This window comes from Euprymna scolopes, chromosome 30 (assembly GCF_053919585.1).
Source record: "Euprymna scolopes isolate OS-2025 chromosome 30, ASM5391958v1, whole genome shotgun sequence".
Classification (NCBI taxonomy): Eukaryota; Metazoa; Mollusca; class Cephalopoda; order Sepiida; family Sepiolidae; genus Euprymna; species Euprymna scolopes.
Genome location: NC_136511.1, coordinates 98,937,670 through 98,957,674, shown reverse-complemented (window position 1 = coordinate 98,957,674; position 20,005 = coordinate 98,937,670). Strand labels below are relative to the sequence as shown.

The 20,005-nt window shown below is 29.2% G+C and overlaps 1 protein-coding gene across 2 annotated transcripts in view; it reads left to right on the top strand.

Moving 5' to 3' along the window:
• Positions 1 to 20,005, top strand: part of LOC145254901 (kelch-like protein 13) — a 33,808-nt gene that overhangs the window by 6,480 nt on the left and 7,323 nt on the right. Inside the window, exons 2-3 of one of the 2 annotated variants that reach the window (XM_080113836.1) lie at positions 14,390 to 14,486; positions 16,964 to 17,350. In XM_080113836.1, coding sequence (XP_079969962.1) covers positions 14,439 to 14,486; positions 16,964 to 17,350 — 435 coding nt within the window. In that variant the 5' untranslated portion in view covers positions 14,390 to 14,438. The remainder of the gene's footprint in view (positions 1 to 14,389; positions 14,487 to 16,963; positions 17,351 to 20,005) is intronic. The other variant, XM_080113834.1, reaches the window with a different exon arrangement.

The following is a 20,005-nucleotide window of genomic DNA, read 5'->3' as shown; positions in this document are numbered from 1 at the left end:
TCTGGGAATGTTCAGAAAGCATTTTTAGGTTTATTATAATATATTCTACACAGACACTTATTTACAGGCTCTATCTATGCCCGGGCGTCTTTGTTTTTTTTAAGGTAGATTAATATCTCCACTTCATTTTTAGTTAGTTTCCTTTTTAATTCAATTCATTTTGTATCTTTTGTTTATTAAATTGCTAAGTGAATGTATAGAAAATAAAATGTCCCCTACCGTTGTTAAGAATGGATATTATCCATAAAAAAACATTCTTAACATAGCGGAAATGGAGACAGGAATGATGTAGGTACATGCAGAATGAATGGACGATCTCCAAAATGTTTATATATTTTGACCCTTAACTTAAAAATTCACCAAAATCAACCAATTGTAAGTAAATTTTCTGTATTTACTAACGATCACAGAATATAATGAACCTATTTTTAAAAATGTTTTTTTTTAATCTAAGTGAAAATGCATTTATGTAACCAACAAAAAAGAAACACCTTCACTAAAGTTATAATTTTAAGTACTAAAAAAGTACATTTATTTATGAAAATAAAGCATCATAGATGTTAAACATTTTTAATTTTTTATTTTGTTTTTAATATCTCGGGAACATTATGAAAAAAGCCCTTACAGTTTGTGTAAATGGAATCAATATAACTTAAAAAAAAAAAAAAAAAATTCTAACTGATGATGTTATGTAATTAAGCATTATTTAATATTTTCATTAAAAAATATAATTGCAAAAAATATTTCATGTGATTTTAATAAGTTTCCGCGAAAATTGCAAATGTATTATTTCGCTTGTACGCATGAACTTGTAAATATCATTTTTATATTCTTGTAAATAAATAAAAAAAAAAATCATTGAGATCCAGGGCCACTAAAAAAAAATGTAAAAAAAAAGTTCCTACTAACGGTTAATTTGAAGTATAAGTGGGCAGAACCGTGAAAAAATGAATAAAAAGTTTATTTAATAAATCTTTTTCTTTCAAATTTGGATTCTATTTAATTAAGTTTTTAGCTTATATTTAATGAGTAATAAAATTAAGTGTTAATGGAGTACTGTAATTGTTGAAATTGACTTTTTGAACATTTTACAAACATTTTATTTGAAGTTCTGGAAAACTAATAATTATTTTTCCAAAAAATTTAAAAGTTAATTTATTCAAACTTAAAATTTGGATTTAAAAAAAAAAAATTTTTTTAACATGCAAATATCCATTTTCTTTTAATTTTAGAGACTACCTTTGGTCTGTTATCTTTCAAACAGAATCCAAATTTAGACGTATACTAAAATAAGTAGGGGTCAGTTCTTTTCGACCATTTTGGCTATACCTACATAACGGTAAGGTTCTTGAGCCTATGGACTGTGCTATTTTTTTAGATAGGTTTTCAATTTTTACTGTATTTTTTGTTTATCAAATTGTTAGATGAAAGTACATAATTACCTCCCTTCCTCTATTAAGACTATTTTTCAAAATAGATATAACACTAATTTTCAACACCCATAACAAAAAAAATTAAAATTTTATAAACTAATAAAATTAGTTCATTGTAATTTTTACTCTATATTGAAGAAGGATCAAAGTTTAAATCCCATATAAACATTATTTATTTTACACTCCATAAAACAAGCAAAATTTTATTTGAACATCGCAAAATGACAAAACTTAAAACTGACAAAACAAAGCAATGGCAGCAAATTTTTCATAAATACAAGAAAAACAGCCAAATTAAACATTAAAAATATAGGGAAAAACGTAAAAAATGTACATTATATTTTGTTAAAGTTTTGGTTCAATCATTAGTTAAGTGAAATATAACAGTAAAGGTCTTACCTTTGTCTTAAAATATAAAAAAGACATAGGTGTATATGTAGAAAGCATATCACATTTAAGCAGACAACACCTAAAACAATTAACTTCCGGTTCCTATGGATGGCCCTAAATGACAAATTTTCCTTGTTGATAACAATTTATTAAGTTTTAATATCGTAATTTGTAACCTGAAAAAGTAATCTTTAAATTATTTTTATTAAATTCTTCATTTTAGGAAACATTAATTTTTAATTCATAAAACTAAGCATTATTTAAATTTTAACTAAATCCTTAAATCAACTTTATCGGAAACTTATTTTCAATTCAAAGTCTTTGTATGAAATCTATATAATTATAAAACTCAACTGACCTTGTAACGGGTGTTATAACCCAACATCCGGTTTACGACTCCGGTTGTGCATGCTTACATAAACAAATCAACGCGACAATTAAAAATATTGTTTTACTTTGTACGTTTTCAGCGTCCCAATTGTTTTTTCCCCCGTTTAAATTAAGATATATCAACATTTGAATGTAACTTTCTGTTCAGTGGACATTTACCTAAAAGTATGGCAAACACTCAATGGCTGTAAGTTATTTTTTTTTTCAAAATTAAACAATTATAAACAGAACTACTCATAGAAATCTATCTATTCTTTATTCATTTTAATATACTTTCATAGGAATCTTTCTGTTATGTCACACAACACTATTTTCTTCAAGTCACAAGTGTCATGCTCATACATTAATTCCATAGCTAATATAACATACTGACCCAACGGGTCACGGGTAGTCTGGTTATAAACTAAGTCACTTTTTTATTTAATATTAACAGATTGTAAAATTAGCCATGCCCCCAAAATTAACTCTGAACTTGTAATTGTTTTATTTACTTGGTTTATTATGTTTTTGTTCTAACAAAGAAGAAACAAGTAATATAGGTTATGTGATTATTTTTATTAGTAAGATGCAAAGATGGACAAATTGGTCTTTCATAGAAAAAATTATTTGCATTCGATTTCTAAATATATTTTTACTTGCTCATTGACGAAAAAAGGGCATCCATTTAAACAAAGAAAAAAAATTTAATTATTAGCAGTAAGATTGTTTGTTCATAAGTTTTAAGAGTTAATCTTCCACTTTTTTAGACTGAAAAAAAAAAAAAAAATTCAATCATTAAAAAAAAAAAATGAAATATTTTGAAATTTCAAAGGCAAAAATATTAAAATGTAAATAATAAAAATTTTTGTGAAACTTAAATAATTTTAATATATTTTCCAACTTTTTTTTTTTTTTTTTTTTTTCTGGAAAATCTGCATCAAAATTAAGTATTTTATTTCATCATTCCAGTATATTTTCATATGTGAAAAAAAAACTAGGATGCCCCCCCCCCATCGTTTGATAAGATAGCATAGGGGAACAAAATATGAGAATTTATATATATATATATATATATATATATATATATATATATATATATATATATATATATATATATATATATATTAATTTCAGTTTACATATAGGTCAGCCTTTTTTAAAAAAATAAAAATTCACGAAATTGATCAATTATTTGATTTTTGAGAGAATTTAAAAAATCATGTTTTCATTGTTTGCGTCAAAATACGTAGAAATAAGATTCGTTTTTTTTGTTGAAAATTCACCTATTTTACAGGAGGTAAAAAAATTTTTTTCTTTTGATCTTAAGAATACAACAAAAATTGTGAGGACTCAATTTTATTTTACAAGGTTTTTGCTGTTTATAATGGGGATCGAAAATTCTGCCCTTATTAGTGTCATGCCTAGTTTCTAAATCATAACGTTATTTCAACACTGTCCATATTCTGCTGAAATTAGTATGAAAATTACCAAAACATTGTTTGGTTATTTATTAAATTGGGTTAAAGGTCGATAGCGTAAACAAACAAAGCAATAAAAGAAAAGCTTGTGTATAAACGATAAATATATATATATATTTTTTTTTAATACTATTTCTAGTTAAAATCTATATTAGTACAACATGCAAAAGAAAAGTGTGTAAATATGCTAAAAGAATCGTGATTTTCACAAAATGGAGTCTTACAGAATGTCGCCATGTTCTTTTCACTTTTTAATTTCTCAAGACGAAAACTGCATTAAATGTCTTTCTTTATATAAGATTGATTTTTTTTTTTTTTTTAACTCAAATGTTCTTGGTGTCATCCTAATTTTAATTTTTGAAGAAACTATTAGATCGATCTTTAACATTATCCCAAACTGTTATAAATTATTTGACATTCTTTATAAAATAATCGGATATAAAAAAAAAAAAAGACCTCCGAGTTTTTAAATCTTTTAATACATGAGAAGTTGCTAAGAATTTTATAACCAGAAATTAGTTTTAATTCAAATATTATTAAATGTTTTAAAATTCTTTTTGAAAGGTCATTTTTTTTTTTTTTTTTTTTTTTTTTTTTCAACGATTAATAAAGTATTAAAATAGCTGAGTATGAAGAATGACAAACATTGGAAACCAAGGATTTAAAAAAAATTTTTTTTTAAACTCTATCAAAATAAAGATAGACGACGTCCGTTTTAAAATCTGAGATATTATAATCTAAGGAGCATAAGGAAATTTCTCCCAAATAGTAAACTTGTCGAGAAACCCCATGAAAAAAAGCCTTTCTTGGGCATACACAAGCGCACGCACCCATTTTGCCTTTTATATAATAGACTAGCAGGGGTGCCCAGCGTTGCCTGGATGTTTGGACGTGTGTGTTGAGAAAAAATGTTTTAGTAGGCAGGTAGGCCCGAACCCTTTACGCAGAGGTGAAAAAGAAAGTGAAAAAACCTGACATCTTGCTGCTCGGCCACGATGTGACAGGAATTGAAAAGCGCTTTAATTTAACGATTAAAAAGTTAAGTGGCAGGTGCTTAAATTTAATGAAGTCAAACATCGTTCCATATGGGGGGAAACTTAACTTTGGTTGCAAGCCAGTTTCTGCATATTTATTTGTTTCTCCAAAGATGTTGGGGAAAACCAGCTCCTCATAAAAAGGGGAGTGTCCAATTGAATAGCAATTGTCTGATATGGTGGGTTTTGGCTGCATTGATTAAAACTTGTTGCTTTTTTGGACGTCTGGCCCAAGTGCCAGGGAGACTCCTTTGTAAACGGATTCAGTTTCCCTTATATACAGAAAAGCTAAATAAACTCGTGTAGAATGACAAATACTGTGAAAATAGCATGTAAAAGTTGTTCAAATAAAAGATAAACGTGACCTCATTTTGTAAATCGTAGATATTATAATCTAGTGAATATATAAAAAGTTCTAAGAAACAGTGACCGCCTCCCCCCTCCAAAAGTCTTTGCTGGACATACAAAAAAAATGCACACACTAACACACACTTTGCCTTTTTCATATAGATGAAAGTTTTTTTGATTTTTCTCAAGTAAAATTTTGATATATTCAATAGCTGTGGTAATTTTGTGTTGAATGAAATATTTGGTAAAATTCAGTTGTAAGTTCCTCTTCTGGAGGTTGAAGTGGCATCACAAGTTGATTTTTTTTTTTCTTTTTTTTTTTCTTTTTTTTTTTCTTTTTAGATAATTGTTATTTCATCAACTTGCATGAAAAGAGCCAAAACCGTTTGAGTTATGCAAATACCATCAGTAGTTTAAAAGTTATGAGAATTTTAAGTGCCAAAATTTATGCTTTTCCACAGACCTTTTTTATTTAGTGGGCTAAATTACGGACCTCAACATTTCAAAAAATTTGATATTTCGCCACCATTTATTTTTCAAGCTATTCTCATGAAACTTGGCACTCTTATGTAAAATTGTGTGCTCTTTCTGATTATGCAATCAAATCTGATGTATCTCTTTACCATAAGCCATGAATTATAAATTCAGATGTACAAATTTCAATTTTTTTTTTAAACTGCCGCATAGTATCATACAATGGGTGTCTATTCATGAACAAAACTAAGTATTATAATGGTATTTGAATATAGCTTTGAGAGCAGGCATTTTCCTGCCTTCTCACCAAAGGAGAGCTTAATCTGGGGTGTAGCCATTGAATGTCTAAAGAGCATTCATGGCCGGGATTTACTACTCCCCTAAAAAAAAAAAATTGAGTAGATATGAATTAATTTCCGAAATAAATCGAAAATTTTTCGTATAGTTTGGGATTTTTGTAAAAGATAGAAATTCCCATAGTCGACCAGAACTTATACATTTTGGGACCAGTCCAATTTTCAATTTTGTAAGTCCTCTCTATCTGGCCTAAAATATACCTCTATTTTCTGAGATACAACCATAAATTGTACTCTACATGAATCCTTGATGTAGCTTTCACAGTATCAGGATACCAGGAATCCTGATAAGCAACAACTATATATTCACCAGTTGATGGTAATTTTTGTAATTTCTATTCTGTTGTTTTACTGAAAATTCAACTATGTAAACAAAGAAATTTTTTATCTTGTTTCCACCTTAACATTTAAAATGATTATTTTTATAGGTTTTAGGGTATGCTGAAAACGAATATTGCATTTAAATTTTCTGCAAATAAGTAGTTTTCCGGATATTAAGCAATGTCATTTCTTATGTTATCGCTGGTGGCCATCTTGGTAAGCGCGAATGCGCAAACATAACCCTGAGAAACTATGCGCAAAATGCATGTACCAAGATGGCCACCAGCGATAACATAAGAAATGACATTTCTTAATATCCGGAAAGCTACTTATTTGCGGAAAATATAAATGCGATATTCGTTTTCAGCATACCCGAAAACCTTAAAAGATAGTTATTTTAAAGAAAAATGTTAAGGTGGAAACAAGGTAAAAATTTACAAAATGCATCACAATGAAATTTATCAAACTGCCTAATTATTATTATTATTAGTGTTAGTGTTAGGACGATTCCTAAATTTTTTCCTATTCCAGGAAAATGTTGATTAACGATTCCGATACTAAGTATGATTCCGATTCCCGTGGAATTGTTGTTTTGAAAAATACCATTATATAATTGAAAGTTTTTGTGTAGCGAAAAAATTTGGTACAGCAAAAAAGTGGAAATACTATTAAGGGAATTTCGAAAATGATTTGATTTTTTTCGTAAAATTTATTTCATCGAAGATAAAAGTCAAAACAAATATTTTCGCTATGAATTGAACATGCACCATGAAATTAATAACAATCAGTTTAAGGAGTTATTTTATATATTAAAAATATATAAAGAAAAAGGAAGTCATGATTAATTCAACAAAAATACAATAACATCAAATTTCAAGGGGAATAACATGTTTTGTTTATCTTTTTAATATTCATTTTTTTTTGTTTTATTTTCTCTTTATCTTCGATAACTCTTTAAAATTTAACTTTTTTTGGCAGCTTCAATTTCTGACTGATTTTTATTCCGCTTTCTAGAATATTCTTATTCAATCATCTCAAATTATTCCTATTTATTTAAAAAAAATATTTTTAGCAATAATAATGTTATTTTTTAAATCTAAATTGGTTTATTTCTATATTTATTTTTATTATATAATTTTATACTTATCTTTTCATGTTTATTCCTATTTAATGTCTTATTTTACCTTTTTATTTCTATATAAAAAAGTAAATTTTTGGTAATTGTTTATTTCTATTGTTAAATAAAAGTAATTCATTAAACTTTCAAAATCGCCTCTGCCTTAATGCTGTTTCTGATAACCTTTTTATTTTTATTTTTTGTTGGGTGTTGGGAAGCATTTACCTATGCTCACATCACGACTGTGATACCAGGCATCGGTGAATGTCGACCAAGCCCCTACAATCCTTTAGTTGAACGGCTCTGAGTGACTAGTTAGTTTGCAAAGTTAAGATTCAAAGTATTAAAAATAAAGTTTTTTCCTTTTTTAACAAATTTTTCACATTTTTCATGTTTTTGTTGTGCAAAGAAGTTCCAAAAATGTTTAATTGCTTCATTCGCAAAATATTTTATTGAAATGTAAATTTCTAAAAGAAAAAAAAAGTAAAATTCACTTACCACATTTATTTAACAGATAGCAAAATGATTGTTTTCTTTTGTAGTTTTTGAAAGACCTTAAGCGGAACCGTCAGTCAGCATATGTAATTCTAACGTTTTTGTTTTTGGATACTTCAAAAAAGCCGACCGACTGTCAAAGTTTTGCGAACTGATACCATGTGGTCAGTTTCACTTTAGTTTTAGAAATATTTCCTGAAACTGCCTTCGTTCAGGAAATAGAAAGTACATATATTGTTCTATTAAACCTTTTCTTGTTTAAATTAATTTAACTTTGCTGGTTTTATTTGTTAAAAATATAAAGGTTGACGGGACATTTTTCATTTACTAATGAGATTTTTCATTCATTTACTAATGGAATAGTGTCGGTAAAAAAAAAAAACAAAAAAACTGCACCTCCACTTTTTTTTTTCCTTAGTCGCCAGTTGGAAAAACCACTGATTTTTAACCTGATGTACTCGCAATGAGAGCACTGTAAAATATTAAGTAGTCCTCAACTTTTTCATGGGATTGACGTAGTTAGGCTGTTTTATATGTAAATAAACTTCGCTCACAAATGAAAACAATGTTACTTTGCAGCCCCTAAAGTTTTGCAACAGTGCAAACAGATAACTAATCATGTGCCTCGAAGTTTCGAAACAGACAGCACCTATGTATGTGACAGAATAAGAAAACTCATTAAGATTAGGTACGGGCAAAAATGGGCGGATAGAAATAGGGGAAACCTAGTTTTGAAAGCCGATTTATCATAACTTTTTTTTGTAGGTTTCTATTTTTTTGAGTGTATTTGAAAGATTAAGGACTACAATTAATTTCCTAAAGGAAAAAAAAAATATTTGTACACATGAAAAATTATGAAAAATGTTTTCACGACGAGCTAACCAATTCAGCTAAATTTTGAAGTTAAATAAATTCATTATAAAAAATCTTTTAAAAGATAAATATTAGTTTTCTGGGTCTATTTCAAAGATAATTAGTAAAGTAAAATCCTAAGATATTGAATTAAATTAAAAAAAAAAAAAACCACCTTGTTTGTACAAAAAATAGCTTAATTAGACCCAAAAAGCAAGTAATTCTGCCATTCGCCAAAATGCGACAAATAAAGATTTGTAAACACGATTATACGGAAGCCCAAAATTTCAGCCAATCGAAACGCTGTTTCAAAATGAAGTCATGATATTAAAAGGCAGTAGGGGGTGTCAGTTTTCACTTACCCCCCTCCCCCTCCCCAGATGTCCATCCGTACATTCCTATTCTGAACGTTTGTATCGATTTTTATCATTTTTTAATTTAATTATTTTTCTATATTCCGGTTTTTAAATTACATTTTTTTTTTTTTTTTTTTAATTGTTCAATATTATATAAAAATTATGCTACACCAAAAGTTTTAGATTCATGCGAGCAAGGAAATTATTAAAATATTGCATATAAAAATTATGCGAAATCTGTAATTTAAAAAAAAAAAAATTAGAAATATTTTTGCTATTTTTTTGTGTGTGAAAATAAACAAACAACGCTTAATTCAATGGTAATATCGGTAGTTTGAGAAATTAATTTTTCTTAGTTATATCAAATTCATTAATATGGATTTTAGTGATTATTTTCGTAATGTTCCTGTAAAAATTAAATAATATTTAAAAATTGTTATAATTTATAATGCTTTATTTTCATAAAGCAAAAAAATTTTTTTTTTTTTTTTTTTTTTTTTTTTTACTACAGAAAACCATAACTTTAGTAAGGGTATTTTTTGTTTAAACAAAATGATACATTTCCACTAAGATTTAAATAAAAATAATGGGTTCATTATATTCCGTGATCATTTTATAAATACTGAAAATTTAATTAAAATTGGTTAATTCCCTGATTTTTCATGAATTTTTAAGTAGAGGGATTAAGGTCAAAATGTTTATACATTTTGAGCATCGGCATCCATTTTGCCCGTACCTAATTAAGATAAAGATTACCTTTTTAAAGTAGTTAATAAAATTCTTGTATCTCATATTAAATATGTTATGAAAAGTTCTATGACGTTTTTATCATAAATTTTTGACAGCATTATTGACTTCAAACAAACAGTTTAAATTAAAAATATAAGAGAATCGTAATGAAAGAATCGTAAATCTAAGGTATGTGATTCCCCCCCCCCAAAAAAAAAAATACACGGTTCTTACGATTCCGATTAATCATCCCACCACTAATTATTATTTTAAATCTCTTCAGTTAAAAAAGAAAACCTGGTTTGTTTTACAGATTTGAAAAAATTGTCTTGACAATGAGTTAAAAAAAATTCAAGTTTCACAATATATTTTATTTGTTAGGTGAAAGTACACAATAGTTAACAAAGCACCCTTCCTTCCCCATGTTAAGAATGGGTTTCTAAATGATATTTCAGCATGGTAGCATAAGTGCACAAAAACCTTTTATTTGTTATATTTTTTTTTTTTTTTTTTTTTTTTACCACTAAAAAACAAATGTATGTACTTAGTACATTTTGTTTTTTAATGTACATGTATACTAAAAGCATTAAAAACGACAAAATAGTATTGTTTGAGAATCAAATGTGAAAACTTAATCATTTTTTTAAATTGACAAACTCTGAATAAAAAATGAAACTCTTTTTTTCTGCTTTCGTTTTGAAAGCAGAAAAAAGTTTTCTATTTTAAGAGAATACAAACTCGTTAATATACTGACAGCGATGTAACCATAGCATAGCGAGCTGTTTCCTTTTAAGTGGATTTGAATTTCAATAAAAGATAACATTTTAAAGAAATTTCCTCACAATTAATAATTATACAATATTTACATATTGTACATGAAAATAATTCTGAAACTATTATCTATATGAAAATGGATATATACTGATTTATTTTATCAATTTTGAAATATTCTTCAACTTTGCTCAGTCGTAACTTTTCTTCCTGTGGTTGTAAAAATATAAATCAAAGTCCAGTAGAGATGGATATCTATGCTGTAAATTTTCAGCTATATCCAATCAAATTTGACCCCGTGCATGTGTATCCAAACATAATGTATGAAATGTAAACATTGAAAAAAGTTTCCCTTTTTGCTGTCACCATTTTTTTACCGTTTTTTTCATTTTTAACTTGAAGCATAAAAACATTGAATGCATAAAAGAAAATAACATCATTGGAATGCTTATTCTATTCTCTTTCCATCAATATAATTCTTTTAAAAATTGACCAACAAATAAAAAAGATATGACTTGTTGAAGCACATTAGGTATGTAATATTACCTATGTCCACGAAAATACAGCATGCGCTTGTAATGCTAGTTGAAGGTTGAGGGTGACCCTCAAAAATGTAATTGTGAATTATTTAGGACTTTTATCCAATGATGACTGATGGAATGAGAGTATACTATCCCTGTAGATTAAATAAAGGGTTCTGTTTAAAATTCTATGCAAATTCTCTTGAGTTTGGCAAAATACACTTAAAGGTCAGAGGTTATCTAGATAAAGATGTTGTGAAAATAACATGCAAAATGAGAACAGTAGTTTGAAGAAAGCAAATACTCAATCCTCATCTAAAAAATTCACAAAGATAATATTTTACTTTAAATAATATGGGGTTCAGGGCTGGGAACATGTATAAAAAAAAAATGTAAAATCCTTGTGTACAGTGCACTAAAATTCATGAACAGCGCATGATGTACAATTGTTTAGAAAAATGAACATCATGAGTTATGATGCATATATGTCCACCTCAACTTAATATATCTGTCCACCTCAACTTAATATATCTGTCCACCTCAACTTAATATATCTGTCCACCTCAACTTAATATATCTGTCCACCTCAACTTAATATATCTGTCCACCTCAACTTAATATATATATCTGTCCACCTCAACTTAATATATATATCTGTCCACCTCAACTTAATATATATATCTGTCCACCTCAACTTAATATATATATCTGTCCACCTCAACTTAATATATATATCTGTCCACCTCAACTTAATATATATATCTGTCCACCTCAACTTAATATATATATCTGTCCACCTCAACTTAATATATATATCTGTCCACCTCAACTTAATATATATATCTGTCCACCTCAACTTAATATATATATCTGTCCACCTCAACTTAATATATATATCTGTCCACCTCAACTTAATATATATATCTGTCCACCTCAACTTAATATATATATCTGTCCACCTCAACTTAATATATATATCTGTCCACCTCAACTTAATATATATATCTGTCCACCTCAACTTAATATATATATCTGTCCACCTCAACTTAATATATATATCTGTCCACCTCAACTTAATATATATATATCTGTCCACCTCAACTTAATATATATATCTGTCCACCTCAACTTAATATATATATATCTGTCCACCTCAACTTAATATATATATATCTGTCCACCTCAACTTAATATATATATATCTGTCCACCTCAACTTAATATATATATATCTGTCCACCTCAACTTAATATATATATATCTGTCCACCTCAACTTAATATATATATATCTGTCCACCTCAACTTAATATATATATATATCTGTCCACCTCAACTTAATATATATATATATCTGTCCACCTCAACTTAATATATATATATCTGTCCACCTCAACTTAATATATATATATCTGTCCACCTCAACTTAATATATATATATCTGTCCACCTCAACTTAATATATATATATCTGTCCACCTCAACTTAATATATATATATCTGTCCACCTCAACTTAATATATATATATCTGTCCACCTCAACTTAATATATATATATCTGTCCACCTCAACTTAATATATATATATCTGTCCACCTCAACTTAATATATATATATCTGTCCACCTCAACTTAATATATATATATCTGTCCACCTCAACTTAATATATATATATCTGTCCACCTCAACTTAATATATATATATCTGTCCACCTCAACTTAATATATATATATCTGTCCACCTCAACTTAATATATATATATCTGTCCACCTCAACTTAATATATATATATCTGTCCACCTCAACTTAATATATATATATCTGTCCACCTCAACTTAATATATATATATCTGTCCACCTCAACTTAATATATATATATCTGTCCACCTCAACTTAATATATATATATCTGTCCACCTCAACTTAATATATATATATCTGTCCACCTCAACTTAATATATATGTATCTGTCCACCTCAACTTAATATATATGTATCTGTCCACCTCCACTTAATATATATGTATCTGTCCACCTCCACTTAATATATATGTATCTGTCCACCTCCACTTAATATATATGTATCTGTCCACCTCCACTTAATATATATGTATCTGTCCACCTCCACTTAATATATATGTATCTGTCCACCTCCACTTAATATATATGTATCTGTCCACCTCCACTTAATATATATGTATCTGTCCACCTCCACTTAATATATATGTATCTGTCCACCTCCACTTAATATATATGTATCTGTCCACCTCCACTTAATATATATGTATCTGTCCACCTCCACTTAATATATATGTATCTGTCCACCTCCACTTAATATATATGTATCTGTCCACCTCCACTTAATATATATGTATCTGTCCACCTCCACTTAATATATATGTATCTGTCCACCTCCACTTAATATATATGTATCTGTCCACCTCCACTTAATATATATATATCTGTCCACCTCCACTTAATATATATATATCTGTCCACCTCCACTTAATATATATATATATGTCCACCTCAACTTTATATATATATATATATATGTCCACCTCACAGAAGTGACATCAGAAGCGCGCATATTTGCTTTGGTCAGTTCGATTTATTGTTTGTTTTTTTTTTTTTTTTTTTTTTTTTTCATGCTGCTACAAGGGATAGAAAACTGAAGATTTATGGTTCTTGTCCAGAATTCCACCAAGAAAAACAAAAATAAAGAAAAATGTATGTTGTACATAACTGAGAAAGCAAAAATATCATTTTAAAAAAATCACGTAAATGTTATTATATAAATACCATTACTGATGAAGGAGTTTTATTTTGTAAAAAGTTCAAATTTTATGATTGTTTTGCTTGCCATTTTGAAAAAAATCTCCAACAACGGAGGTAACTCAACAGTAATTTGTTGTAATGCCTATTTCCATTAATCACTTAATGATTTTCTTTATAAAAATAAAACTATTAGGTTGGTGCAAAAATGTTTTTTAATGTGTAGTTGAACGTCAAAAAATGACAAGTTTTATACCAACCTAATACTTAATCTATATGATTTTTGGAATATGTTTTGTTTCATACATCATACAAAGTTGTTTTTTCCTTTAGTATAGTAGGAATTCTGGACAAGAATCTTATTCATTTTCTATCCCTTGTAGCATAAAAAAAAAAAACTGACCAAAGTGACTATGCAGAAAAATGCATGAAAACAAATTCCAAAACTGCTTGATTGATTTTTCTCTGGTTTGGAGTTAAGATGCATAAGGGTTTTAAGATTAATGAAGACAAAATTTTTATTTAAAATGTTGTGCAACTGTTTTGAATAATTAAGTCTATTTTAAATCATTTTTGTAGAAAACCCACGACTGACATGAGGGAATTATTCTGACAGGATGAATATATAATGCTCAAAACAACTCCCAACAAGTCCTCCTTCAAGATGGTTTTTCTTGTAAGTTTTAGTTCCATGGTGATAATTTGTCAAATAATTAAGATCCATAGCTGAATGCACACAAAGCAAATTTATGTGACTGTATAATTACATGTTGCAATGGTTCATATCGTGTTCTTATACATGAACTACATTTTGTCCATTCTTATCCAGAATTTGCCCTATATAAAAAAATAAAGAAAAATATGTTTGTACATAGCCATGATGTAATGAAAATATCATATTCCAAAAATCGCAAAATTGATCTAATAGTTTTATTCAAGGAAATGAAATTTTATGAGTAAACGAAAAGTTACTGTTTTGTCCACCATTTTTAAAACCATCTAAAAAAAAAAAAAAAAAAAATGAAAGATTACTCAATAATAAATTAAACTTGCGAGATTTATGTTGTAATGTTTACGAATTCCTGTTAATCACTTAAGATTTTCTTTATAAAAGTAAAACTACTTGGTCAATTTTTGGAATATATTTTTGTTTCGTCATGGATACACATCCTACATATTTTTGTTTTTTAATATAGGGAAATTCTGGACATTTTGTCAAAATAAAATTTAAACCAAGTTAATAATATTAATTAATTAGTTAATATATATTACTACCAGCATCCTTACAAAAACAGACCATATAAACAAATTTCAATAAATATTTCTATGTTTACTGATGCTTGTCTAGATGTGTTTAAAGCCTAATTAATAGACAGAAAAAGCTATTTAGTAAGAATTATCTCTCTTTTGTATGTGTGTACGTATGTATTCACTTTTTCCATAAGCGTCTTACAAGCGTTTCATTGTTTGTATTGCCAATGCTGCCATCACACAAATCATTGGAGATAAATATTAAAGACCATCACACATAAGTGGATGGAATAAAGAAAAAAGAAAAAAGTCTGCCTCAAATAAGGGAAAACATAATTTTGAATTTTTGGAATTTGTTTTTTTCACCCTTGAAGCAACTCCCCTCCCTTTTTTTTTTTCTCGTTTGCTTGCTGATAATACATCTTCATTGAGCTTATTATTCTTAATGATTTTGATATTTATAAGGAATATATACCTTAAAGAATATACATTTTTATATTCACTCAAGATATATATATACATATATATATTGCCAGGCACAATCTGAAAGGACAGTCAGCCATACAAGTAGGATGGCAAGTATAATTACTGTGAAATAAGTGGTCGTTATCAAACAAGATCACTTGCATTGCAAAAAATCTGCATAGATTATCAAAATTATTTTTGTAAGATTTTTTTTTTTTGTAGACGATTTTGTAAAATGTTGAATTGTATTACACAACTCTATTGTTTATACTTCTAATCAATTTGTCTAAACGAATAGACTGATTATTTCCATATTGCAAAATTCTTGTGATGTTGATAAAATGATTTTTACACATTTCCATTGTGTGTATGTGTGAGAAGGCATTCTTTATAAATTTCCATTCATGAAAATGTCAACAATTCATATGTAATCGTTACAAGCTTTATTGATAAATATAGTTGATATTAGTAAGTTTCCTTTTTAGTGATTTAATTTCTTATAATCTCACCTTGTTATAAAGAAACATTTGTATATGTACCTGTAATGAAACGAAAATATACTATTCCAAAAATCATGTAAATTAAGTAGTTTTATTTTATAAGAACAAAAAATAAAGTGTTACATTATTTTGATTATGAAAAAAATAATTAGAAAAAATTCTTGAATTAATTTATTTTTAAAAATTTCAAATACACTCTTTAAAATCTGAATTTAAAAAAAAAAAAAAATGCACGTTACTCAGTTCTTTTTTACACAGTGAATGTCAACATTTAGAATCATTTGAACAAGAATTTGCCGTTATTGTTGTAGCAGAATTGTTCTTTATCTGAGACGAGACCACTAAAAGCTAACAAAAATACTAACTATAAACACTTATAATTGCATGTGGTGATTGTAGCCGAGACATCAGGGCTATAGTCTTTCCATCTACCATGCCACTTAATACGGATTCTACAATCAGAATTGTTCATTCTATGGCCGAATCAGAAGTCTCCTCTTTAAGAGATTCGTTGAAGGGGATGATCTTCCATCACCTCCCGATTTTCGTATTGGAGACGAATTAAGCGGAAGCAGGTCAAACACATCTAGCCTTTTGAGATGTGTCGCTTTCATCAGCCAGGTTGTGCAGCTATAGAGGAGGATTGTCATTATATTGAGTGCTAAAACAGAATTTGCACAGCCACGATTTAATCTTTTCTAGGCCATTGTCTTTGCAATAAGCTGAATTTTTACTTTGCAGTGAGCGCATGCCAATCATGACATAATTTTGTGATCACTGTGTCACAGCCACAATAAAACTATAAATTTATTTTCCAGCACTCTGTATAAAGACAAAAAGGTCATTGATGTTTGTTTTTTTTTTTTGTTTTTTTTATTCATTTTTTTTTTCAAAAATTGTAATTATATCTTTTTTTTTTTTTTTTGTCTCTTTCTAGGACGTCCATCCGAAAGAACCAAAGCAGCAATGCCGCCGATCTGACTTCGATAGTCTCATTCCCATGATTAACATTCAATCGGAGCGTCATGGTTGCAAGTTAATGCATGGCTATCAAAAACTACGTGAGGATAGTCATCTTTTTGACTACACCATCCACGTCGAAAATGAGAGCATCCACGTGCACAAGACGTTGCTGGCTGCCAGCAGTGACTACTTTAATGCCATGTTAACTGGGAGCATGAGAGAAAGCCGTGAAAACTCTGTCACTTTACTCGGGTTGACCGCCATCGGGGTTCATGCCGTTATTAACTTTGCATATACGGGCTTGTTGGAAATCACAAGTGATACTATCGATGACATTCTACTAGCAGCTAGTCATTTGCAGGTAAGAGAAATGTGTTCTCCTTTTTCACTTTTCTTTTTCATGAAGTCATTCAGTAAATAATGATAAAGTTCAGAAACCTACGGCATAATCACATTGACATATCAATTCTCATTAGATCACTAAAGTTAAGCAGCACTGAGTCTGGTCAGTACCAGATAGGTGACCATTTGGAAATACTGAACGTATATAGAAAAACGTTAACACCTCCCAGCAAGAACTACAAAAACCTGACATCTTCCCTGACTAGAATATATGTGCAACTGGGGAGCGATTGTGAATTTAATATTCCTTTAACACTTTCTCCTACGGAAGGAAGTCGCTTGAACTTACCTAGAATGAATGCTGCTGGTTGGCATTGGGAAATTCAGCAGCACCTTTGCTAATCATTTAGTTTTTTTCATGTTACCAATTTACTTGAGATAATTGGATACGGTTAATATACTGACATCAAGTGCCTGCCACATTTCTGATAATTTGATGCCTTTTTTATCCCACAATTCTGTTTTAGAGTGCATGACTCTACCTTCATCTTCAAGGCTCTCATCGCAATGATAAAATTTCTTGCTACTCAGATCATTTGTTGGCTATTCTTCCCTGCTGATATTGGCAATTGTTTGGGAAGCATTATGACAGTTTCCTTTTTTATCTTCCTTATCAAGGGATGGAGGCAAAGTTTATATGCTTCTATTCTGAAATAAACTTAAATCAAAGATGGTCCTGACGACATCAAAGGATATTCAGTGGCGATGCCCCATTTGGGGACAGTGGGAAATGTAGAATTGCTTTTTAGTTACCATTACTCCCAGGTCCACTTTGACCCGAGAGTGATGATGCCTGCTAGGGCATCTGGTGCTACCAGATTATCAGCCTAAAGATACTGGCTTCCTGACCAAAAATACATCAAACATTGATGTTATTTTTCTCCCTTTCTTTCCCTTTGCAAAACTCAATCATGTCATGCAAAGTCAAAAAGAGCAATTTTCTGCTACACAACAACCAAACCAAATTCCATGAATTTGAAAACATAAAAAAACTTAAAGCATTAAAAACTTTTCCAAAATAACTGATTTTGGCATTAAAGCACCCAAAAATGGCTGATATGCTGTAAAATAAGTTTGGTCCGTAGGATCAGTTTTTTCAGTGCTATTATGTCCTAATTTGGAAAGAAAATGCTGACTTATTTCTCGGGGAATCTATTATGTAAATGAATTGTGTGTGTATGTCCAGAGGAATGGGTTTAATAGAGCGGGGGAAAGAGAAAGAGAAAAAGATAGATGGAAGTTTTGGGTAACATTGGATAATCCTGCTAGTTTTTTTTTTCTTTTTTTAAATAAAGCTAAGCATATTATATTGCCAATAACATAATACAACAATAACAAATGAAAATTTCATAGTCAGAATCAAAGTTTGATTTGTCAGTTTAAATGTTGTTTGGGTCTGACTTTAGAAAGCCGGACAAGTTGTATAAAACACTGCTTTTTCACAAGGTGGTTTAATAAACAAAATTGGCAAGTTATTTTTCAAACAACTCTATAAAATTTATTGACAAAATCCATTTGACTTGGCTGTTTTGTCTGTCGATTCAATATAATTGGACTGGCTCATTCTAAAAAAGCTATTGAAAATGAAGCTATAGACAGGCTATAATCATAGCTAAGATGAACACACAGCTTTATAAACGGATTAGGTAATAAAGAAAAGTGTTAAGATGAATCGGCTGAATAAGAAAATAAAAGTTAATGACCAAATCAATGTATTTGATTTGGTTTTAAGTTCTCCATACGTTAAGGAAGGTTCAGATATTTATCAACACCTGTTTCCGGTTGAAACATCAATAGTCATCCGAATGCCATGTACTTGGCCCAATTCTATCCATGTCCCTAATTTGAGAGAATTCAAATTTAATTCCATAAATTATTTATCACTTGATTTCTTCATCTACTCAATAATGGAAGTGACACTTTCTTTGTCCTACTTTAAATTCCCAAATAGATTTTTATAAATAAAGTCTTTTATTTACAGTCATTTTATTAGTGTAGGGGGTGGAGGACACAAAAAGTCAAAGCAGGTGCTACTTAAACCCTCCCAACTCTTTCTAAATAAGACTGCCCACTGCTTTCCGGATTGTTTAGAAACAAGTAAACCAATCTTGAAATTGGGATGGGATCTAGATGGAAGGGAAAAAAGAAAAGAATGTGGGGGAGGAGTTTGGAGAATGATTGATGTCCTAAGATGAATGGGGGCTTCCTATTTGCATGAGAGAGAAACATTCACTTGACTAGTTAAGAGATTAAAAGCTTACCTTTATGGCTGCGCTCCAAGAGGACCAGGAACCGCAAATGCCATGCTCAAGCAAGGAACATTTACTCTTATTTGACTCCTCTGCGTACACACACTCGTTACTTGTATCCACCTTTCAAAAACCATTGGGTATGTAATCTCTATCACATCTGATCTTGTGCTTCAAGAACGTGATCAGATCCTGATCAGCAAAAGATTCAACCCCTTAGTTTTCATTCAGACGTGACATACCACCATGCTATGGCTAGGGTTGTAAAAAACACCAACTGTCTTATGGCAGCCTGGCATTACTGCTTATATAGGAAGCGTTCAGCAGGTGAAGACGCTTGGGACTGATACAAGCTGTCCCCTTGT